Raw genomic sequence first — 25,309 nt, forward strand, 5'->3', positions numbered from 1 at the left:
GCAGGGGGAAATAAATGGAACAGAGCTGGCTGACTGCACCAGCTAAACCTGTTACAGGGGTGCAACCAGTTTGTTCCTGAAGATATTCTGCCTTGATAAGGCTGAATGCCTCCTGCTCCTTCTCCTGCAGGAAAAAGCAGCTTTACATTACTTTTGCTATAGGCTGTTACTAAATGCCACAATCTAACTGTCATTTAACGTCAAGTCTCTGGACTTCTAACTCTACAGTGACAGTTACTTTTAGAGTGGATTCCCCAAGGAAGCAATGAAAACCTAGAGATCTTCAGTTATTAAATAATTGTGAACAATCAGAACACATTCAGCAGCATTGCACGCATACCAACACAAGGTATAAAAGGCATTTATTTCAAAGTCTGTGGTTTATTTTACTTTCTGTGGGTACACACTGGTGCAAAAGGCCCAGGCAAGGCCCTACATTCCAAGTGAAAAACAGAAGTTTCACGTTGCCCTCTGCAAGGGGAATGAAAACAGATGAGAAGTGTACAAGGAGTCTACATAACTACTGTATTTGGGTGGGAAAGAGAGAATATGAATATTTACTCTAGGACATTAATTTTCCACAAGCTCCTATATTTACTTTATTGCTACTCTTCAGGATTACAGAATAGCACTTTGGGGATGGATAGAGCAAAGAGGTTAGAAGCATCATTTTTCTAGTTACTAAAAACGTCTAAAAACAAGCTGAAACTTTTTAAGCTAAAATATTTTCTAGGGCAGGAAAGAATAAAAATACTAAGCAAATCTGACCACTTAATATTATGGTAAAAATAAAACCTTTATTATTGTAGTTCAATATTTGTTTCTATTATAATTAGAGGCAACCCCCAATCTAAACTTCTACTGTCAACAAAACCAATACATAAATAAATAAATCAGATAAACTTATTTTTAACAGGGAATGCAAAAACAGGTGTTAATCACAGTTATTTTTTTTTAAATAAGGACTATTACATTAAATATACTTCTCAGGTCTAGTTTTCCATGAAAGATATGTGATGTGCCAGTAGTTATATATTATATTCTTCCTCCCATGCATGCACCTCCTGTGGAGATAGCAGACTACAGAAGCTGACCCTTACTGAGACCATCTTGTCTCTATGACAAAGCTCCTTTTTAACTTCTTGCTTACTGGTTACTTCCTGTGATGGAGAAAAACTTTAGCTCAGCTTGTGATAATTTCACAGGCCCTGAGCACCCTGACCCTAGAAGCCCCAAGGTCAGAAGTCAAGTCTTGTTCTGAAACATCTGTGTGCTTCATATTAAACTAGAACAAAAGTGGAGAAATATCCACCAGTGTGACGAGAGAAACAGGCAAAATGGGAATGACACATTGGTCATCTGTTACTCATGCCATCTCAAGCCATTGACTGAAATGTGATAGAAAGAACTTTACTCACTAAAATTCCAAAATACCTTCAAGTAAGTGGTTTGTTTATTAAAAATTAATAAAGTTCTCAAACACACTTTGGCTTTTCTGACTTCATATATTAAGAAATGCTTATTCAAAAATGTGCATACAATATATTTGTATGCATCCAGTGACCCAAATAATATTACTTGACAAAACCTACTGAATTCTACAGATATTTCAATTTCAAAATTTAAGTACATCAGGGTAATCCAACAATCGGAGTATTTGAAACTTCACAGTTTACAAAAGCAAAGGAAATAGATAATTCATACTATTACAGTATATAAGGAATTCAAATCATATGACGTAATTGAAAAGAGCTCACGTTATACAATCAGTTTATGCAGCTGCAATTATAGATCAAAATGAACAGTTAAGGTGTGTTACAAACAGAATAATTTACAACTACAAAACTTGGTATCTTGATATTTTTTGTTTTGAGAAATAAAAGTAAATTTGTACAATTTACTGACAGGACTGTAAAACATTTGTGGGATTAGATCAGCTACATCATTCTCAGGTTTCAACATGTGCACACTGTTTAAATAAAGCTTGGGGAAGCAATGAGAGAACTGAAATAGCCTTAATTTCCATAACAAAAAAAATCAACAAGAACTGTTAAAATCTTTGAATCACATAAGCATTTCTTCTCTTGTTTTCTCATTGACCAGAGGTGCTCACACATCTATTTTCTCCCAGAGTAGCAAACAGTCAAAAAACTTTAATTACATAAACACAGTAACCCAACGTATCAGTAGTGCAATTGTGATGTCCTCCCATGACTTTGAATCAAGGTGCAAAATTGCTTGAACATTTTGGCCCTGAACCTGCTAACACTAATGCATATGCTTAATTTTATGCACGTGAGTTGTCCCATTGAGCCATTCTTAATTCTGTGAATTTAAACGGGCAGTTTCCTTCTAATGCTTTCATAGAAAGTGATATGCAAGTTTGCCTTCCATGGAAGTGGCAAAATCTGCATCCACACTCTTTCCTGTACTTCCTTCACACTGAGACTGATCCAGAGCCCAATGAAATCAACAGAAGTCTTTCCTGTGACTTCAATGGGCTTTGGATCAGGTCCTCTATGAGTTTCCCTGTCAACAGGTGCCTCCAAGTTCCCTCACTTGAGTTCCAAATTGCATTGGGGGAAATCATATAAAATAACACTGACTCAGTGAGCATTACACATTGTACTTATTTGTATTCAGACCCAACCTAGAACTCACAGAGCACGACAGAAGCTGTATTCTCCCTTTTTTTGCACGCATACCACCAGTCAGGATCCATAGGTTTTGGCTTCCCTGGCTTCTGTAAGCATGAAGCCCTATGTGACTGTCTTCTAATTTGGTAAATAATCAACAGAGTAAAAAACAGTGCTTTTAATTTTTTTTAAACCCAAACATACCATGTGAAAAGCTGTTTAGAGTTCTAAATTGTCCACCCTCTTTGGAAAGAGAACATTAAATTTAACTTCTGCAAATATGTGAAAGCCCTCAGCAAATAGGGCAATGGAAAAGTTAACACTTACCAACTCTACGAATGCAAGTCCACCGTAACTGTGAGCGACAAAAAATATGTTTTCAGCTGCTGACTCAGCAATAAAGTGGTCCCACACATAAATTGCATGTTCTTCAGGAGAGCCATTATCCTACACAGAGAAGTATATTATTCACTATAATCTTTTGCAAACTGACAGTTTTGTCTACAGGCAACATATTCCTAGTTGTTAAAAGGTTTTGTTAAAAAAAACCACAAATACATTTCTGCTAGGGTCACAAAAATTCATTGATTCTTCTTTAAAAAAAAATCAACACACAAAACAACCCTGAGAATGTGATTTAAAGACTGCAAAATCTGCTTTCTTTGAATATAAACAAAATATTGTGCAGTTACAGGAAGTCTAAGCACAATAATGGCATTTCAGCTAAACAGCCTCACTCAAATTTAATACAGAATAACAATAATAATATTTAGTTCTTATATACACTTTTCATCAGTAGATCTCAAAGTTCTTTAACAAAGGAGGTCAGTATCATTATCCACATTTTACAGATGGGGAAACAGAAGCAAAGAATGACTTGACTGGCCCAAGGTCACCCAGTAGGCCAGACGCTGATCAGATTCAAACTTTTGACAACTTTGCGTCAAATATTTGTTCACTAAAAAGTCTTTGTTTGTATGTTTGTATGAAATTAAGACTTAATCCAATAAAGAGAATAATAATAATAATAAAACAGAGGCTTCATCTCACTCTCTAGTATTTTTCCCACTGCTGCTATACATCTACATGTTCTAACCATACAGAATATGGCCTAATTCCATAATGACATAACTGATTTTTTACATCATACTTATTCTATGTTATTTTGCAATTACAAGCTAATATACAATGCAGATAGAGCACCTCTTGACCATTTTCTAGTAATACTCATTATTTTGGGGCCGGGGAGTTACGGGAGAGCAAATTCTCTACTAGTTAAAACCATAGGACTGGTGATCAGAATATCTGGGCTGTACATTCCTACTTCTGTTACTAACTTTCTATGTGCCTATCAGCAAGGCATTTAACCTCTCTGCACCTCACTTACCTCTTAGTATTAGTACTTCTTATGCAAGTATTAATGTAATAAACATGAAATGCCTGATACTAAACATTACTTCCCTAGTTGAAAAGCCATAAATAAGTGATATAAAAATCACAAGTAAGTAAATACCGGTGAGGGCAACTGGTAGCCATAGGATTCTAATGATTTCAGTGTTAATTATTCATATAAATTATAGATAGACTGTAAAATTTTCAAAAATTAGTCCCTTTTTCAAAAATGATGTAGGCACTTAGGCTACGTCCTCACTACGGGGTTGGGGAGGTGTTGATTTAAAATACACAAATTCAGCTACGCGAATAGCGTAGCTGAATTCGACGTATTGGAGCCGACTTACCCTGCTGTGAGGACGGCGGCAAATCGACCTCTGCAGCTCCCCCGTCGATGGCGCTTACTCCTACCTCCGCTGGTGGAGTACTAGCGTCAATTCGGGGATCGATTTCTACCTGCCCTTAGGAGCCTATGTCTCAATGAGACTTTGGATCCCAAGCACCTAAATCACTTTGGAATAAAGCAATTAGACTCCTAAATCACATGGACAATTTTGAAACTTTTATCCACTGTTCCTTTAACTAGCAGAAACTGAGAACAAAGCTTTACTCCTACCTTTTAATGTACAGTAACAGGATAGGAAATGTTTATCAAACTTTCAAAACAGCCACAAAGTTCCTTAGACTTGGGCAGATTCTATTATTGATTGACTGACTCTCAATGATACAGTGAAGTGTCAGCCTATTAGGTATCAAGAGCTACATTCATCTCCATGCAAGGGAAGGGATATTTTCTGTCTTTCAACTCTGGTTCTGCAATTTGATCATGAAGATATAAGACTCCAACCACTTGAATCCAAATACATGATCTGGATCCAAGTAAAGAAACTGGAATGTGTTTTTGCTTCTATTAGCAAAGCAGAGGCTTGCAAATGAATCACTTTTTTCCCCCTAGAGATTTGTTTAAGATAAAATAGAGCAGTATGATCTGGAGTTTATTAAGGGAAGTTATGTACGTTTTAACTGGGATTGCTATAGAAGAAAAATGTTGAAACAAAAGGTTTTCTCTAAGAAAAGTTTAGAAGCTATGCTACTGTAAATAATACACTGCAATAAAATAATAATAGCAGCTAAGGCGTTTTCCTTAGTCAAGTGAATTAGATTTACAGTTAGTTTTTAATTGAGAATAAAATTAATCATTGTAAAAGCAATTTAATCAAGTTCTGAGCTCTGACAAAGAGAAAGAAGGGTCAGTTATTTTTAGTTAAAAATTGTGCGTCAAATCATGGTGCAGCCCATTTTTATTATTCTGTGTATCATTAGGGCAAAAGCATAGAGTCTTAGGACTACAGCAGGAAGCTTCCAAAGGATTCAGAAATCAAGTGAGAGTTTAGATATCTACAAATAACTCCCACTGATTAAAGCAAAACCAAACAATCTGATAAACCAAATATTTAACCGTTAGATTGCATACATTCCAGCATGAAGATTCAATTCAAGATTATTTTTTATATACAAAAGCAAAGAGAGGCTCTGTCTAAAATTAGTTACTTTGGACTATAACTTCTGTTTTTCTTTTTTATTGTTAAAGTGCCTTAATGTAAAATAGAGAGACAAGGTGGATGAGGTAACATCTTTTATTGGACCAACTTCTGTTAGTGAGAGAGACAAGCTTTGGAGCTACATAGAGCTCTTCATCAGGTCTGGGAAAGGTACTTGAATGTCACAGCTAAATACAAGATTGAACCAATAGTTTATCATAAGTAGTTATCACATATTCTAAGCGACCCTTCAAGGTGAAGTGCTACAATGTGGAGCTCAAAAGCTTGTCTCTCTCACCAACAGAAGTTAGTCCAATAAAAGATATTATCTCACGCACCTTGTCTCTCTATATCCTGGGACCAACAAGGATACAACAACACTACATACATTAATGCAAAATACATTGTATTGTTCTGTATACGCTGCTAACCCACAGATAGTATAAAAAGAGGATCTGGGACAGGGGAACACTACTGGATGAAGTGATACATTTTAAAGTGAAAGCTGTTTCTTTACGATAGGTATCAGAATAACTTTACTTTGAAGCTGGTCAAGATTTCAGGCAACTTTTTGGGACAAGCAAATCAATGCTGCCAATACGTAAGATGGAGCTGGCTATCTAATAGAGAGTTAGGCACCGCAGTCTCCACAGAACTGTTGGGCTGTTTGGAATTTGAATTTATGCCAGTTCCACCAGGGTCTGAGGATTAAGTGGGTCTGTCTGGCCTTGGATAATTTAGGGTGCTGAGTACCGGAGTTTCAGTACAGAAGGTGACAATCCAAGGTAACTGTTACTTCCCATTCTTTTACTGCTACTAGAATATCCTGACTTTACATGTTAACTTGTTAAGTTATTTAATGAAGTGCAGGCCTCTTTGTCATGCTTTCCATAATTTTCTGTATGACCACATAAAAAGGGAGTGAAAGGTTATATTACCTACCTCATAAGGCAGTTGTGAGGCTTTATTCATTGTCATTTGTAAAGTGTTTTGAGATCATTGGCTGGAAGGCTGCTATAGAAGCCCACGGCAAAATTTTCCATCATACATGCCTCAAGTTGGATATCTAAACCCCATAGTTATGTGCCTAAATAAATGGCTTGACTTTCAATGGTATTGAAGTTAATAACAGCCAGGGGCGTTCAGCACTCTGAAAAATCAAATAATTTATTCAAGATCCTAAATAGATGTTATGTGCCTAGATTCTCCAGTCTGCTAAGGCCTCTAAAGTGCTGCTTATACAATGCAAATTGGCTGGAATACAGACTGCAGTAGCTAGTGTAAAACTGCTTCCTGTGCCAGCAGCCTCCCAACTCCTGGTGTATGGAAAGCGAGGAGATATTGTCAGGGGCATGACAAAGTGGAGCTCGTCCACTGGCTCAAGGTCACTGAATGACATTACGCCAGTTGTGACGTTGTGCAGTCTATATGGTTTTATAAAAACTTGATAATAAGTCAATATAATGTAACTGAGATAGTTTTAGAGAAAATACGGTAATAAGTGAATGTAACGTAACTGGGATATGCTTCATGCAAAAGGTCTCTTGTAAGGTATCATTACAAAGCTTATAATCTACTGAGTATGATCATCTGATTTGTATAAATGAACCACTCTTGTATCTAAAACTAGAATATAAAATGTAACTCTGAGGGCCTATTGTAATTGTGTAAAGTGTGGACCATTAATGATGGTTTGGAATCTTGATGACTCCCATTGTCTGCAGATGGCTGTATTTACCTGTGAGTCTTCCTGTATATGTGTGTGCTGGCAAGTGAGTAATGAAGTCTTGCAGTGACATGTGATCATGTCACCTGAACTGGAATCCATCTTTAACCTGGTGCTTTTCCAGTGAGGGGGGGTGGAAACCCAGAGAGACAAAGAGTTCCCGCCTTATGCAAAAGATATATACAGGGGGGAAGAGAACAGAGAGGGAGAGGAGCCATCATGAAGAATCCCCTAGCTACCACCTGAGCTGCAACAAGAGCTGTACCAGGGGAAAGAATTGTGCCCAGGCCTGGAAGATGTCCAGTCTGAGAAAAACTTACTGAAGCATCTCTGAGGGTGAGATTATCTGTATTTAGTTTGATTAGGCATAGATTTGCACATTTTATTTTATTTTGCTTGGTGACTTACTTTGTTCTGTCTGTTACTACTTTGAACCACTTAAATCCTACTGTCTGTATTTAATAAAATCACTTTCTATTTAGTAATTTACTCAGAGTATGTATTAATACCTGGGGGAGCAAACAACTGTGCATATCTCTCTATCAGTGTTATAGAGGGTGAACAATTTATGAGTTTACCTTGCATAAGCTTTATGCAGGGTAAAACGGATTTATTTGGGTTTAGACCCCATTGGGAGTTGGGCATCTGAGTGCTAAAGACAAGCACACTACTGTGAGCTGTTTTCAGGTAAACCTGCAGCTTTGGGACAAGTGATTCAGACCCTGGATCTGTGTTGGAGCAGATGAGAGTGTCTGGCTCAGCAAGACAGGGTGCTGGAGTCCTGAGCTGGCAAGGAAAGCAGAAGCAGGGGTAGTCTTTGCACATCGGGTGGCAGCTCCCAAGGGGGTTTCTGTGATCCAACCCGTCACACCAGTAATGTAAATTAGAGCTGCTCCTCCGCAACTTTAATTTAAGTTGGGGCTGGGTGGCTGACAATGAGGAAGCGCTCACATTCCCTCTCCCCTCTCCACTGCAGCTGAGCTCTGCTCAGGTAGAGGGCGGAGTACTTGCCTTGGACCCTAAAATATCTGATGCATAATTTTCAATTTGCTACTACTTTGACAAATTTTACATAATTCATTTTTTAAAGAAATAATATATTATGAATAGGATTTAACATGCCATTTTAGTTTATACAGCATATTAAAGGAACTACAGAGTTTCAGCAGCTAGCTAAAGAAAACCCACTCCTGATTCAAAAACGTAATATGGAGCACAGATCCCCATCTATGAGGTTCTGGGGAGGTTAATGACAGAAACATAGGATTATCAGATAACATGTTTTTGCCACATGGAACAGTTCCTTTTCAACAACAAAAGGATCACCAGATGTTTCCAGTAGAAGTAGCATTAAACTTTTTTGGCTAAGATAGAAATGAGCAATCAAAGTATTGCTTTATATCTTTTAAATACTAGCCATTAGCAATATATAAAAACACAGAGTAGCTTTCCAAACCAAATGACTATTGCCTCAAAAATGGTCATAAATTGTTAACTTGGAACTTTTCATTCTAATACAAAAAGTTTAATCAAAGTAATTTAACAGTACATTTAATGAAAATAATATGACAATGATAAATTAATATTTCTGAAGAAATTTTAATATTCCTAGGCCAGATCTTCTGCTGTATCTGAGACCTGCTTGAAGCAGCAGAGTGGGAGCAAGGGTCAAGAAACAAGTTGTCTCCCTAATCCTCTGATCAGTTTGGCCTTGACTTAGGCCCTGGCATAGGTTAGAAAAATTAGAGGCTGCTCTAATCTATATTAACTAGAACTAAGGACTATACACTCTATGAGAAAAATCAGAGTGCAGCAATACCCTGGCCATGCCTCCTCTGACCTGAGTGCAGGGGTGGCCAAACTGTGGCTCGTGAACTATATACGGCTCTTTTACTGATAAAGTGCAGCTCGTGGCCCTCCCCAACCACATTCTTCACCTACCAGACCAGGGGGGGGAGCTCAGGACCTCTGTCTTGCATTGGGGTGGTGGGGTAGGGGCTTCTGCCCAGCAGGGAGGGGAGTCTTGTGGCTTCAGCCCCATGGGGTGCACCTGCCAGGACTCAGGGCTTCAGCAGGAATGGGGCTGAAGCCTCAAGCCCTCTCAGGCACCTTCCTCAGGGCTGAAGCCCCGAGCATAGGTAGGTGCACCCTGGCTCTCGAACTTCTGAAGATTGTCATATGTGCAGGGTCAGTAAGCTTGACCACCCTTGCTCTAGTGCATCCTTCGTGCCTGAACACAGAACCTGAATGCATGTTAAAAACTCTCCCATGCTGGGGGAATTCTCAGCTGGCCACATATGGACAGGTTCTAGGCTCTTCTCACCACTGACGTGGTACACAGCAACCTGAACAATGGGAATAACCATGGTTATGTAGGGCTGGAAGGGACCTTGAGAGGTCATCAAGTCCAGACCCCTGTGCTGAGGCAGGACCAAGTAAACCTAGACCATCCCTGAGAGTGTTTATCCAACCTGTTCTTAAAAACCTTCAGTAATAGGGATTACACAATTTTCCTTGGAAGCCTCTTCCAGAGTTGAACTACCCTTATAATTAGAAAGTCTTTCCTAATATCTAATCTAAATCTCCCAATACTTCTGGTCTTGCCTTCAGTGGACATGGAGAACAATTGATCCCTATCCTCTTTATAACAGTCCTTAACATATTTGAAGACTGTTACCAAGTCCCTCCTCAGCCTTCTTTTCCTAAGACTAAACATGCCCAGGTTTTTTAACCTTTCCTCAGAGGTCAGGCTTTCTAAAACTTTTATACTTTTTGTTGCTCTCATCTGGACTCTCCAATTTGCCTACATCTTTCCTAAAGTGTGGTGCCCAGAACTGACCACCATCCTCCAGCTGAGGCATCACCAGTGCCTGTTAATACATCCCAAAATTATATTAACATTTTTCACAACTGCATCACATTGTTCACTCTTATTCAATTTGTGACCCACTATAATTCAGAAGTACTACCACCTAGCAGTTATTCCCCATTTTGTAGTTGTGCATTTGATTTTAAGTGTAATATTATCACTTATCTTTATTGAATTACATCTTGTTGGATTTCAGACCAATTCTCCAATTTGTCAAGATTGTTTTGAATTCTAATCGTGCCCGCCAAAGTACTTGTAACCCTTCCCAGTTTAGTGTCACCTGCATATTTTATAAGCATACTCTCCACTCCATTATCCAAGTCATTAATGAAAATATTGAATAGTACCAGACTCAGGATTGATTCCTGTGAGATCCCACTAGATATACCCTCTCAGTTTGACAGCAAACCATTTGTAACTACACTTTGAGTATGGTCTTTCAACCAACTGTGCACCTACCTTACAGTAATTTCCCTATTTGCTTATGAGAATGTCTTGTGAGATTGTATCAAAGCCTGACTAAAATCAAGATATATCACATCTACTGATTCCCTGTTATCTAGTGGGCCAGTAACTCTGTCAAAGAAGGAAATTAGTTTGGTTTGACATGCTTTATTTTTGACAAATCCATACTAATTATTCCATATCATCCTATTATGTCACTAGGTGCTTACAAATTGTTTAATAATTTGATTGCTTAATAATTTGTTTCAGTATCTTTCCAAATACTGAAGTTAGGCTGACTTGTTTATAATTCCCTGGGTCCTCGCTGTTTCCCTTTTTAAAGGCAGATACTCCAGTCCTCTGGGACCTCACCCATCCTCCATGAATTCTCAAAGATAATTGCTAATAATTCCAAGAATGGTTCAGCTAGTTACTTAAGTACCCCAGGATGAATTTCATCAGCCCTGCCAACATAGTATATCTAACTTATCTAAATTCTTTCACCTGTTCTTTTCCTATTTTGGTTTGTGTTCCTTCCTCCTTTTTGTTAATATTAATTGTGTTGAGTATCTGGTCACCATTAACCTTCTTAGTGAAGAATGAAGCAAAACAGGCATTAAACACCTCAACCATCTTGACGTCATTGGTTACTAGCTTTCATTCCCTGCTAAGTAGAGGACCTCCACTTTCCTATGTCTTTCTGTTTTTCTTCATATTGCCTTTTATATTCCTTGCTAACTGTAACTCATTTTGTGCCTTAACCTTTCTGATCTTTGTCCCTACAAGAATGTGCTATCCTTTTGTACTCCTCCTTAGCAATTCATCCATGGTTCCACTTTTTGATTTTCAGGACATTAAAGATCTATAATGACTTCTTACTATTCTTCCTATCTTTCCTTTGCATCAGGATAGATGGCAGCTTTGCCTTTAATATTGTCTCCTGAGATACTGCCAGCAACCCTGAACTCTTTTTTCCCCAAGTTTTATTTCCCATGGGACCTCACCTACCAGTTCTCTGAGTCTGTTAAAATCTGCTTTTTTTTTTAAGTCTATTGTCCTTATTCTGCTGCTCTCACTCCTTCCTTTTCTCAGAATCATAAAATTTATCAGCTGACATGAAAATATATTATGTCATAATTTTGTTTTTGTTATCCTTGGTACTGTTTTGTCCAGTTTTAACCTACAGAACTTAATTATGTATTGCATATTCACATTAACAACATCTCAGAATCTGTAGAATATTAACAAGAAGCATTGTTTTATAAAATGCTGCCAAAAGTTTTCTGTTTCAAGCAGATATAATATACTCCTTCACTATGAGAAAATTCAGCTGTACTGTTGCAAATAGCAGGTAAAATACTTTACCTTGTAACTTTATCAGAAACAAACAAATGATTGTGGGTAAATTCTCTGGCAAGTCTATTTTGCAAATAACATAATGAGTGGCCTCATTTTTTTGTTTGTCATTTTTGCAATATTGTATAGTCTGCCAGTGTAAGAGTTGTAAGATATATAACATTTTAATGAATCAAGCCATTAGAGTACACAGATAAGCAGTGTGCATACAGTAAATACAGTGCTATGTTCTGCTGCATTCAAAATACAGGTTGAATTTACTAGTGTAATATTGCAGTCATTAATTGTGAAATACCACGCTGAAGTGAGGCAGGAACCAAAGCCTTATCAACTATGCCAGATTCTAACACCTAGACACTGCAAGGTCTGCTGTTATGATGGACTACCTGAGCTGATAACACATGGAATTATCTAAATAACATTTGCATATTTGTGTAATTATTTCCTAAGGTTAATTAGCTCATGCAAAGCAGCTTGCCCTTTGAGACTGCTCACAGTGACAGGTTCACATATTTCTTGTTCCAGTGCCAAATTTACAGATTTTTTCCAGCTAACCTGTTGCTAGAAAGTTACAAATCCAGCAACATGCTCAGTGCCCTCGGTAGCTATGATTTTCAGGAGGGGTTGAGCCAGCTCAGAACGAGGCCTAGATAACTAACACTCAGCTACTACATATACTACTTTAAACTTTTAATCAATCTCAACCGTGTTCCCAGAAGATAAACTTGAAATTGATTTGATTTGATGTACTAGTTCTTTCTTTTCCATGTTGATTTTTTAAAGCCAAGTAATTCAGGTACCCCAATATTTTCTAAAGGAGAGAAATGTATACAACAATACCACATAACTGAATTATTTTAAAATAGCCTCACATAAAGTTTAATAATACTGTATTTCTCTAGTTTATCTTTCATCCTAGGATCTTAAGGCCTTGTTATATTTCTGTTCACTCAGGCAGAGTATACATGTTAAACATATAGGAAATGAGTTACACTTTGGCCTAGTCTTCACTTACCGGCTGGTCCGGCGGCACGCCATCGATGTTCTGGGATCGATTTATCGCGTCTGGTTAAGACGCGATAAATCGATCCCGGATCGATCCCGGAAGTGCTCACAGTCGGCGCCGGTACTCCAGCTCGCCGAGAGGAGTACGCGGCGTCGACGGGGGGAGACTTCCGGCCGCGTCTGGACCGCGGTAAGTTCGGACTAAGGTACTTCGAATTCAGCTACGTTATTAACGTAGCTGAATTTGCGTACCTTAGTCCGAAGTCCGGACTAAGTGGGGACCAGGCCTTTGAGTCAGTAGCAGAGTTGTGAGAAAAGCCCAGAACTCATGTCTCATGGTCCTGCTTTAAAAATGAGATAATACTCTTTCCCTTTAAGCAGGAATTTTTATTATGTATTATGATTCTTATTATTATAAAATTCTTCCCTGTTGCCTGAACTCAAAAAAGTGAAATTTTACTGGGATAATCTTTTATAAAGAGAAATTCACCTAATTTGACTGAAAACCATTACATAAAAATATAAAAAGCAATTAAGGAGATATTCATTTGATGATGACCATGTGGATATTACCTAGAGAATTAGCAGCTTGTCATTACAAAGTTAGGGTTGAAAGAGTATTTCACTTGTGACCAGTAAAAAAAACACACACACACACACACACCATGTTCTCTTTACAAAAAGACAATATCTTAAACAAAACAAAACAGCCCAATGTTAAAATGTCTGGAATGATCAGCAGTACACTCCTTCATCAACTCATTCTACCTGACTCATACCATCTACTTACATTTCAATTAACCTCCTCAAATTCACAGCAGTATATGCATTGAACACAATAACAAATCACTAGGATTTTACTGGCAACTGGTTCTTTGAATAGGAATTGGGATTTTCAAAAGTGCTAGTACTTTGTTATTTTTATATGTATTTGAAAATTTGGGGGTGGAAGATGGTGAAGAGAACAGAAGGCAAACATTTTTCCACATGAAAACATTAAATGCTTGGGCTGGGATTTTCATAAGCACTCAGTGTTCTCCTGCCTCTGCTCCCACTGAAGTCAGTGGGACATTTGCCACTGACTTTAATACAATCAGAGTTACATCCAATTCTGGGCCCTTTTGAAAAACCCACAAAAGTTTTGTATCTGGAAAATACTAAGCATTTCGTTTACCTAAATGGCAATCTTCTTTTTCCTATCTCTCTCTGTGTCCTCTACTCAGTTCACGGCATCCTCCTTCATGTCCCCATAGTCCTCTGCAACTCTGCACTGCCTTTCTTAGCTCCCTGGTCCCTTTCACCTATACTTCATCCCACTTTCATGTCGTACCAGTTTCCTATCTCTCATAGCCCTCAATTCTAAGACCCGATAGCACATCTGACGACACTAAGTTCCCCTCCCAGTCCACTGCATTTCTCCCCCTCTTCCTCATGCCCTTTCCCAGACACCTGCCTGCTCTTTCCCCTTTATCGCCTATCACTACTAATACAAGCCTTTCAGCAGCTGCTCAATTTATAAACTTTTAAAAATTAATTTGAAACCCTGGTTTGCATTCACCTGAAACTAACTTGGGGCCTGGGTGCTGGCAATGGCTGAAACCCCTCTTGGGGCAAGAAGGCTGCAGCAAGAAGCAACAACAACAACAAAAAATGGGGGGGAAGCAAGAAAAAAAGGAAGCAAAATATTTGCCCTGCCATTTTAAATCACAGACCCATCTGTTCAGAGTATCTTCAGTCCATCTTAATGAACAGGAAGTCTGTAACTGTAGCCACTGGAGTCTCTTACCAGCACTCTTGGGTGTCACACTTTATTGGAGTTATAGATCTGCCAACTCTCACAATATTATTAAAAAGTGTTTTTAAAAGGTTTTCACAGGTTTCTTTTGCAAATTTCTGCCCTTATATAAAATGGCCACCGTTTCCTATTAGTTTCATTATGACTGGAGCCAGGTTGTCCCCAGTTAAAATGGTCACTATCAGTTGTGACTTGTAATGAAGATCTAATGGGGCTAATCCCAATCCAATTAAACCCTGTCTCCTTTTATTTTTAATCAAACTAAAATCTTTGTGGCAGATACCTTCCCCTCCCATTTCTCTCCAACACTGCAGTGGAGAGAACAGCAGGAGGCGGATGAGGGAAGAAGAGGCCGGCAGCCTTTAGGCCCTTCAGGGCAGCCCCACAGAATTCAATAAGGGGAGGGAGTAGATAGTAGTATCTAGAACCTTCCTTACAGCAACACCAGAGAGAGAAGTCTGGGGAGAGAGGTACTGAGGGCCTCCTAAGAGAACTGTTCCATCCACTGAAAGTATGAAAATATAGAACAAAGCTGATATCAGAGCATGCTCGCAGGCTGCCTTTTTAGTCCTCTCAGAGGCAGAAACAGAGTAGACCAAGAGATGAAGCACAGGGCAGAGTTCCACACCCATCTGAAAAGCAGTACACGAGACCCAACGTGGGAGAAAGCTGAGGCAAAAGAACTGGGGAACTGGCCAGCCTGTGATTCTAATAAGGCAGCAGGAAGACCAACGCGGAAAGGGAGAGCAAAGGGAGTGGTGGAGCCTGTGACCTTCTGAGGGATAAAAGAAAACTGGAGAGGGGTGTAACTATCACATACTATTTCTCTTCAGCAAAGAAAACAAATCTGGAGTTTCTAGGACATGCCACTTAAACTATTCAAAAATGACCTTCTAGTAACTTTTCAAAAGCATCATAACTTTCAAACTTTTCTGATTTGTAACCAAACTTTCCAGAAAATCCCAACCCTTGGAATTTCAGAAACTCCATTTTTTCCCCCTAAGGAAGCTGAGGAGGCAATAGAAAATTGAACTTATAATGGGAAGGTAGCTTCAGCCTTAATAATGAAGTGGCTATTGCTGCTTCATAATATAAATCTGTAGGAAGAATGGAGGTGGAGTGTTGAGATTGTAATGGCGAGAGCCTTGTGCCCTAGGATATCCCATGCAATGGGAACAGCATGGAAGAAAGTACAAGACGGAAGAGGAAGAAGAAATCAAATGGAATGGTGAGACTAGTGGTGGAGCTAAGTGGTCCTGGTGGGATGTAATAAAAGAAGTGTGGAAATAAATGTGGGGGCAGGTTTGTGATGATCTTTAAAGGTGAAAACAAGCAACAAAAGTTTGGGGTAGCAGGTGAAGGTGCTCCTAGAGGGTCACAAGGAGAAGAATGATAAAGATTGAGTGACAGCTTAGGAAGATGACTTTAGCTGTTGCATTCTGAATTAAATGGAGGCTACAAGATGAGAGGGAGACCTCTGTGTGAGGTAACTGTGTAACCTCTCATCTATCTTACTTGTAAAATAAGTGAATCATAGAGGCCTTTCCCATAATGTAACAATATGAGGCCTTAGTTAATAATAAGGGCTCTGAAATACATGGAAATATTAATAGCAGCCAATTGAAGAAGTTGCAACTATAGCTGTCTTGTTACTTGCAGTTCAATGTGCATTCCCTTAGGCTATAGGATAGCCCTATTCTCAAAATACATAATATTTTACCAGATAGGTAAAACAAGCACAACAGACACGATAAATGCATGGGTTTCATGTGAGATTTGTGACACCTGGCAGATCTGAGGGTGGAACCTGAAATTACTCCTAAATTATGAGTTTGAAGACTGAGAAAATGTTGGCATTATCAACACTAATACAGAACACAAGACGAGATGGTTTGAGAGGAAAGACTGAACTCAGGTTTTGCCATGCCATGAACTTGGCGATTAAATTGTTTTGTGAGCTTTGAAGCAATAAGCTTCTGAAAATTAAGGACTGAGTCTTAAGAAAATCTTGTCAATACTTCCTGGCTTAGAAAGGTGGCTGTGGAGAGCCATGAAATCAGAAGGAAATAAAGAAAACAAGAATTCCATTTCACAAAAAATGTGGAGGTTTTGACATTTGGGTTCATTCCACAAGGGAATGAAAACTATACCTTTCAAAAAAAAAATTAAAAATCAGAGAGAAACTCCAATTCTTGAATAGCTAATAGCCCAATGGTTAGGGAACTCACCTAGCATGTGGGAGACCCATGTTCAAATCCATGTTCTGAATCAGTTAGACTTGAACCTGGGCCTTTCACAACTCAGGTGAATCCTTAGTACTCTGTGTTTTCAGTTTTTATTTGTTAAAAAAAAAAAATCTGGGACTTTTTCACTGTTTTTTTTCTACATATTAAAACCAGGATGAAATTGGGTTAAATTTTCTTTTTTTTTTAAATCGGGAAAAACCAGGGGAAAACAAACCTATTGTAATATACACATTTTACAACAGTATAATTGAATTTTTTTTAAATGTCCAAAGGTATATTTGTCTCTCTGAGAGCTAGTAGTTTTTCCAGAAATCCTGGTTTGCATATGCTCACGTACTTTTCGTCAAAGTATCCTCACTCATGTTGAGCCTTTTGCTGTCTTGGAAGTAGTCAAACTTTGAAAATAAGTGCTCTGCATCAATAGATCCAAGGGGTACACTCAAAGCTCACCGTGCCACTTTGCTCAAGTTGGGAAGTGTGTCTTGATGACCATTCCAAACAGCCAGCACATCCAGCTTCACATTGTCAGGATTAGGGAAGTTAATTTAAGTAATAAATTCCCCTTTCAGATTTGAAATTTCATCTCTAGTGGCAAATGATTGAAACACTCTGGCATAATCATAGTCTACTGCAAAATTCACTTTGAGGAAGGGGTGCAACACGTGGATGACATTCCAAAAAGAATCTTCAGCACCAAACACTTGGGGGTTCAGATTACGAGCCATGACATTTGGGTTCTCCCATTTCTTGCTGAGCATTGTGTTGAAGGGTTTGGTTCTTGTATTTCAGGGTGGAAACAGCTGGGTATTTCTCTTGAAGCTTTTGTGCTCAGTTCAGCTTAGATTTTGGTTGTCAGGATCCGGTAAACATCTGCATTGGCAAATGTGTTGGCAGCAGTCAGAGAAACATCCAGTGTTTTCTGTATGTCACACAATGAGTCCAAGTTTTCAACAATGAACATTACCTTGGTGCACAGAATCTGGCAGTCATTTTGGTTATTTGCCAGTCTCTTCAGAATTTATGCTTTAGAACCAACAAACTCAAGATGATTTAGGAGACACATTAGCACAGTCCACACATTATTTACATGACAGATAATGAAACAAAAGCTGATCCACCGATATGGCAAAACAGGGGTAGGTAATCAGCAGTTGGCTCTGCACTCATCTCGCACTGTGTAAAACAAAGCCTTCAACTTGTTCGCATGCTTGAAGACAGCCCCAAATTCAATGATGCAAGATTTCACATCTTTCATTTGTTCTGTAGCAGGAGCTGCTGACAATGCAACGTTAATCAGTTGAGCAGAACAGGTAATACACAGCAGCTCTGGTTTCTGGTTGTGTTTAATCTCCCATGCAAACGTAGCCATGTAGGAAACAGAGTTAGTTGTGGCCATATTTTCCCAAATTAGTTGGTACATCTCAAACATGTCAGTTATTGCTGCCTTGACAAAACAGCTGTCAGCAGAGGGGATGAATGTCACATCAGCATAAAACAATGCAGGTTTATTCGCTTTGAAACCAAAAAATGAAAATCAAACGCCAAGAATTGGACAGTCCAAAGCATCTGGAGACTTGTCAAAAATCAGACAAGACACCACCTTTCCATCAGTTCGTTCCATCAATTTAGATACTAAAGCATCGTCCTATTCTTTCAGATACTTATGAGTAAGGTTGTCTGCATTAGGAAGGGTTTTTGCTGCTGGACAGTATTGTTGCACCAGAAGGCCCCATTTCTGTTAATAGTGGTTGTCTGGAGAAACAAAGAGCATGCACCAATTTATTGACACAACCATGCTGTGTCCTCTCTTTCATTAAAGCTTCTGGTATTGACTGTTTATCCTGAAGCACACTTTCTTCTTCAAGCTTCTTGTGTCACTTGCTTTTGACATGCTCCTTTATTCTGTCAGCGCGAGCACTGACCTCAATGCTGCAGTACTTGCAAAGCAATGCATCCTCTTCACTCGCATCTTACTTTTTTTGAAAATGTCTAAACACCGGATTTGCTTGTTCGTATTCCGGCATAGATTTGTGGTTTTGCCCCATGTTTACCTTTTAACCTTATCTATTTGTAACCCCAAAGGAGTTTACCTAGGTTCCTGGAGCTCTCTGTGCTGGTAGTTCAGAAAGAGGTACACTGTCCCTGGTAGAAAGGAGGAGCCAAGGGCAGACTCGGAGTCCGCTAGGCAACCAAGAGGAAAATACACTATGTAAACAACAGGGGTGCCTGTTGGTTTGGGGAAGAATTGCAGGTGTGCCTGCTCAAAGGAAGGGATAGAGTGAAATGACTGACATGGGAAAGCCCAGGAAGAAGAGCTAGCCTAATAGGAGTGCGACGCCCTTCCCTGGGAGCCCTGGAGGTGGGACAAGACAGTTTGGGGGTAGTCTGGAATCAGCCACAGAAAGGGCAGGACTGATTGTGTGGGGATCCAAAAGAACCCAGGCTTGTCCATCCAAATCCATAAAGAGATTGGCAGTAAAGGAGGTAACCGGGTGGATAGGGGGCACTGGATATCTTCATCTGTGGAGGATTAATTGTTTAAATTCAGCGCCACACTAAACATACATAAAGAAATAGGCATGCATCATCCCCTTGTGAGTCAATTGTAGCACAATATTAACGTTTCTTTTTTCCGACCTTCACAGTGTGTGTGTTCTGTGTTTTACACAGTGGAACTGCTTCAATCTCTGCGTTGCAGGACACAACAACCATGTAAGCTTTAGTGTTTAACAAAAATAAGCATCCAAAAAAATAGAGTGGATTGATAAATGGGTGTTAAATCAGTAAAAACTGAATTCCTTTAATTAAAAAAAATGGTAATTTATCACTGAAAATCGGTAAAAACTGAAAACACGGAACACTACGAATGCCCTACTCACCAGGCTATTGGCTATTTGGGGTGAGTCTCTTTCCTTCTCTCTGACCATTCTGGACCTGTGAAAACCTTCCCAATACGTTTTTTATCAAAACCAATACATTTCTATTCAGAGTTTTGGTGTTGATGAATTGGCATTTTCTGACACAAAAAAATAAAAAGAGTTTGTCAAAGAATTCCCAACCAGTTCTGTTGGTTGGTTGTGTTTTTTTGTTGTTTTTTTCCACTTTATACATTAAATAATATTGTATTTGTATTGAGACGCACAGTATAAATCATTTTTCAAAACAACAACAAAATGCAGCAGTAGAGCATGAAATAGGTGGGTACTCAGGTCTCCAGTAGTTTGAAAAGATAGTGACAAAGGTTATTGTCCAATACAAATGGTAATAGTCATCTCAAAAAATAACCCCCTCACCTTCAAAGACTTGGCAAACAAACTGTGATTCAGTGCACTTTCTTGAAATGTTCACTCTATCCTGAAAAATATACTGAACATATTTGATAGTTCAGTATATGGGGCAGAGGCAGAGCAGAGGTATGATGATCTCTGAGTCACGGAAACAACTTGAGCTCATTTTATATTTATATTAAATAAAATATACCTATTCAGTAAAAATGTCCGCATGTATGTGCTCTTTTCAAATGTCACAATTTTACACCCTATGCTGCCTCAGATCGTATACAATTCTATCAAACAGTAACTCACTAGTTTTGCAGAAAAAGGATTTGAATAACTATCTTTGCCAACACAAATGGTTAACATTTTCTGTATTTGATATTTTGTCCCTCTCCATCCACATCCCTAGGAAGTGAGTTCTCCCCATTTCCCACCACAATTGCAATCATATTCTGCTTCACATTGCATCCCACTTTTCCCACCACAGACAAGAGCTGGTCTTTCTCCAATGGTGAGGGATCATGGTGAGGAAATAAAATCCAGGGATAGGCTTGTGTGTATGAGAGAGAAGAGGGCATGGAGCCATCACAATGAGTCACTTTTTCCTCATATATCCCACCTGTCTGAATACAGGTTGTAAAATGAACCAACTAACTCCAAGTCAGAAAGGCTAAGGAGAGAGCCCTCTTAGGAGCTTAGTAAATACTGCTCCTGATCAGCTAGCAAGGGTCACTATTAAACATGAAATTTGCTCTTCCCTCCTTCCTGAGGACTATCCATAGTGCATCTATCTCCTGAGCTTGGTGAGTGAGAAAGACTAAACCTGGAATTCAAACCCATGTCTCCAATCTCTAGGCCATAGAGACAGCCCTAATTTACAATACCTTAACAGACAAACAATGACTTAAAATCATGGAGTGAAATTGTCAATGACTACAGCCACTTTTCATAACTCATTCGTAGCAGAGATGCCAGTGGTCTCAGCTGCATTCTAATGCATTTTTGGCTTAATATATTTCAATTTCAGCAATTTCATAAGAGGCCTTTATAAAGTTTCTACAGTGTCAGGATTACAAGATTAGATGTATGTTAACAAAACATTCTCACCACAGGCGAAAATTCCTGATTTTGCCTTTTAATGAAAATATGGGAAGCTTTTACTACAGCCCCTTCCTGATCTGTTTTTGACAAGGTCAAAAAATACTTAAAAGCATCTTGCAGAGAAATGGTGACCTTTTGCCTGTGACACAGGAACACAAGAGATGCCACAAGACAGCAGGTTATTGGTCCTTCTAGTACTGTATCTGGTCTCTATCAGTGACTGATACGTCATGCTCCAGTAATCCATGCAGTACACTTCACAAACTGTATAATGTGATATGGTGGTGGTAGTGGGGCTGAGGGGCGTGGGAGGGATTTCTTTCCTAATTCCACAGGTGATCATTTTACACTTGGAAGCAGGAGGGCTGGTATGTCTTATAGCTTCCTGATCTAGCTAATGTAGCAGCAAATGTTTTTCATGTTCTGAAATCCTCCATGACTTCATGCAACAATGAACTTCTTATTCACCATGTAAAAAGAGTATTTCTCATCTAAATTTGTTGGTTTCAGTTTTCTTGACTACTATAGCCCCTTATTTTCATATTATAAAATGGAGTAAAATGAAAATTTCTCTCACACACTATTCTAACTATAATGTTAATTTGAAGGTGTTTCCTGTTTATAATGTAATAACTGTATCTTACGCCAAATAAACTGAGGTTTAAGTGTCATACAGCAAACAATCTCCATGGTCAAAGGCCGTGTTTGTCAGCCACGATACGAGATGAGGTTCCTGGTGCGCTGGATTGGGGTGACTGAATATAGAGATGGTGGTGTTCCTGCTAGTAGAGCAGACACAGTCAGCCTTGGCTGAATGTGTTACCTTTGCTACAGAAGCCTTCTCCTCACTAAGTCTGAGTGGATGGTGGGGAAGGAGAAAAGCTGAGCCACAGGTTGGTTCTGGATGACTATTAACAATGCTTTCCAGTAACATGAAGATTAACAAAAATAAAATAATTTATCTTGCCATTTGGGACTGTGGCCACGGGTCTGCACACACACCTGAAAATACATATTTAGCAATCAGTTGCTCCCAACCAAAAAAGGCCAGCTGATGATTAAGATCTTTCCCTCTCAACAAGCCAACCAGGCTTTTGCCCCAGAATAACAGCAATATAGTTTTGTTTATATTGTATTTCCAAACTGCAGTGGGAGGGTTAGGAGTCTCCAAATCAAGTTATCTATCACTAAGCCAATAACCTCCACACAAATCTGAAAGATATTTATTCTGGGGACGAGAACATTGCTGACTCACAGGGAGGAAAAAAGGATGTAAGAGAGCAGAATAGGAGGAAGGAGGGAAATGAATCAAAGGAAGTTTAAATTTTTTTTTATTATATACGCAATTCTCCCCCCCTTCTCCCCATTTTTTTGACTGTTCATCAGCCCCATGATCTTTGTTTGTTGGTAATTTTCCCTTTCTCTCACCTAATTTGTAGGGTTTTCCTGTTTCACTTGAAGGGAGTGGGAAGCTGCAGTGCAGCAGCATCTTTGTTGCTGGCAGACAGCTTCAAAAATTCTGAGTATACAAGTAAGCCAGAGCAGAGGTATAATAATAATAATCAGAGCAGGGAGATTTGCATACTCAGAATATGGTTATTGATAAATAACTGTACAGTTAGTATGCAAATTCCTGCACTTTGATTCACTAATAATGGTTATCAGCCAATCTGAGCATGGGGATTGATATACAGTATGTTATTGAGAAATGACCGTAGTGATTATGCAAATCAGACACCCAAAACCAGAGTACAGGGAATTGCATAATTGGTAAAAATTCTGAATGGCTAAGACAATTGTATTTCAATACAAGATTTGTTATTTTACATATCTTTTTCATGTCCCCTTTTCCTCTTCTCTTTTTCAAACTAAATAATCCAAAGGCTTTAGACTGCACCCACAATATATTTTTGTCAAACATACTGTAACATTTATAAATATGCCTTTTATGAGATAAAGTAATTTGAACAAAAGAACATTTCCAAAACGGTCAACCATCTTCTACATGTGCAGCTGTCTCTCTTACCACTCACATTTCTGTCAGTTAATAGAGTAATCGGGGTACTAGGTAAATCAAAACTAATTCTGATTTGCAAAACTTTTACAAATGGAATCTATTCATGTGAAACAAATAATGATCATTCTAAGATTTTTTTACTGATTATACGAGACTTTCTAAATATAAATATAAAAAAAACAACAATTTCTCTGATATTAATATATCTACAACATAAAAAAAACTCATAATGGAAATCATGCAAAAGTGTTATTTTTCTATTTCCTAAAGTACTTGAAGTGTGTGTTGCTTTCCAGTTCTTTCAATCTGTTTATATGTTGTAATGAGAAACAGACATTTTTGAACCATGCTATTACAAGAAAAATAGACTTTTGGCCAAGAAAAATGCAGATTTCCCACCACAGGAAACAATGAATCTAACAAACTTCAACACATTTAGGTAAAACAACAACTTAGTATTTTCATTAACAGTTTTCATCTCAGAACAAAGCTAGGCTGCAAAGTCTCTGTTACACAGTTTATATGTGTTCTGTGAATTAAACTAAATAGAATGGCTTCACCGTATATTTTTCTTCTTGATATTTTTGTCTCTACTTATTATATGCAGCTTGAATTATTTAAATAAGAGAGATTTAAGATGCTCAATGCTATTTGATTTTTTATAATAAAAAAACATGTTCTCAGGGTATGCATTTTAAATAAACTGATAGCGTGCTTATTTAACTTGGTATTGTAAAGTTTTTATGAAATACGTCTTATTACAGGACCTTGGCCTCTTCAAATTAGTTGTGTTGTAAGTAATTGTCAATAGCTTTTAAAATAATTATCCAAATTAAAGATAGACACAAACTAAACTCCCAGATATGTATATCTGTCAGTTTCTGTTTCAATAAAGGGTCCTGAATCCAAAAACATTGTTTTTTTTTTTTTTTGTTAGTTCAAATTTAGTTCTGGATCTGAACTTTGCTGCTCAGGCCCATCCCTAATACATTTTCATTTTTTTCATAGATCCAGATGACAAATAATATGAAATTGCTTTTAAACTTAAGGAATACCAAAACAACTTTAGGATACAAGTATTTTAGTTCAGAATTGAACTCCATCATGTCCACTGATTTGTTAGGTTACATTCCTTTTTGTTGAAATAAGTCAGAATTGCATTATAGCAATAGAATGCCTATGGTTGAAGATTCAGAACACAAATGAGGACAGAGATCAATAGATACTACAATTCTTCTAATGCAGTGTGACTTTTTAAAAACTCAAAACATCCAACCTCATACCAGATTAATAAATAGCTTGGCTATATTTTAAGTCAGCACAAAGGTACACATCTTAAAGGCAGGAAATTTAGTTCACAGGATATTAGTACAAAAGGGTTCAGCGAAAAAGGATTTTTATATAGTATAAGATTATCAGGACCAGACTATCACACTGTGACTGTGCTGGCGTCTAGCTAATCTGGCAATATTTGTCGGTGCATTGTTTCAAATCAATAACTAATTAACAAAGTACAAAAGATGTTGCACTGTTTCTGAAGCTCCTTGTTGAAAATGACTTTTGGTTGCACATGGGCAGAAAGGTCGCTTTTATGACATCTTCACAAGTCTTTCAACATCTTGCCACTGTCAGATTAAATTACTTTTAGCAATTAATTGTCATAAGTTAAAACAGAAGCACATTTGTTACAGCAGGTTGTCATAATGACATGGTGAGTAGTTGTTCTGATATGAATTTCTTCCACTGACCCTCTATCATATCTTAATTTTTTTGGTTGACCTAACTGGAAGATTGGGAGCAAATCTTCTAACTCAAGCAGCACAGACTAAACCTTGGGGGTCTTTCTGGGATTACATACGGAAGAATAATTGAAAGGAAATTCCATAGATACCTAGAAAACCAGCGG

General features: G+C 38.3%; 1 protein-coding gene across 15 annotated transcripts in view; it reads right to left on the minus strand.

Annotated features, from left to right (window-relative positions):
• The window catches only part of ARB2A (ARB2 cotranscriptional regulator A), a 352,291-nt gene that overhangs the window by 145,497 nt on the left and 181,485 nt on the right, over window positions 1–25,309 (minus strand). For 14 of the 15 annotated variants that reach the window (XM_065599203.1, XM_042855843.2, XM_042855842.2 and 11 more), the window contains one exon: window positions 2,964–3,083. The exons of the other annotated variant lie outside the window; for it this stretch is intronic. In XM_065599203.1, the coding sequence (XP_065455275.1) occupies window positions 2,964–3,083 (120 nt within the window). The remainder of the gene's footprint in view (window positions 1–2,963; window positions 3,084–25,309) is intronic. 15 annotated transcript variants of the gene reach the window in all.

Source organism: Chrysemys picta, chromosome 6 (genome assembly GCF_011386835.1).
Source record: "Chrysemys picta bellii isolate R12L10 chromosome 6, ASM1138683v2, whole genome shotgun sequence".
NCBI lineage: Eukaryota > Metazoa > Chordata > Testudines > Emydidae > Chrysemys > Chrysemys picta.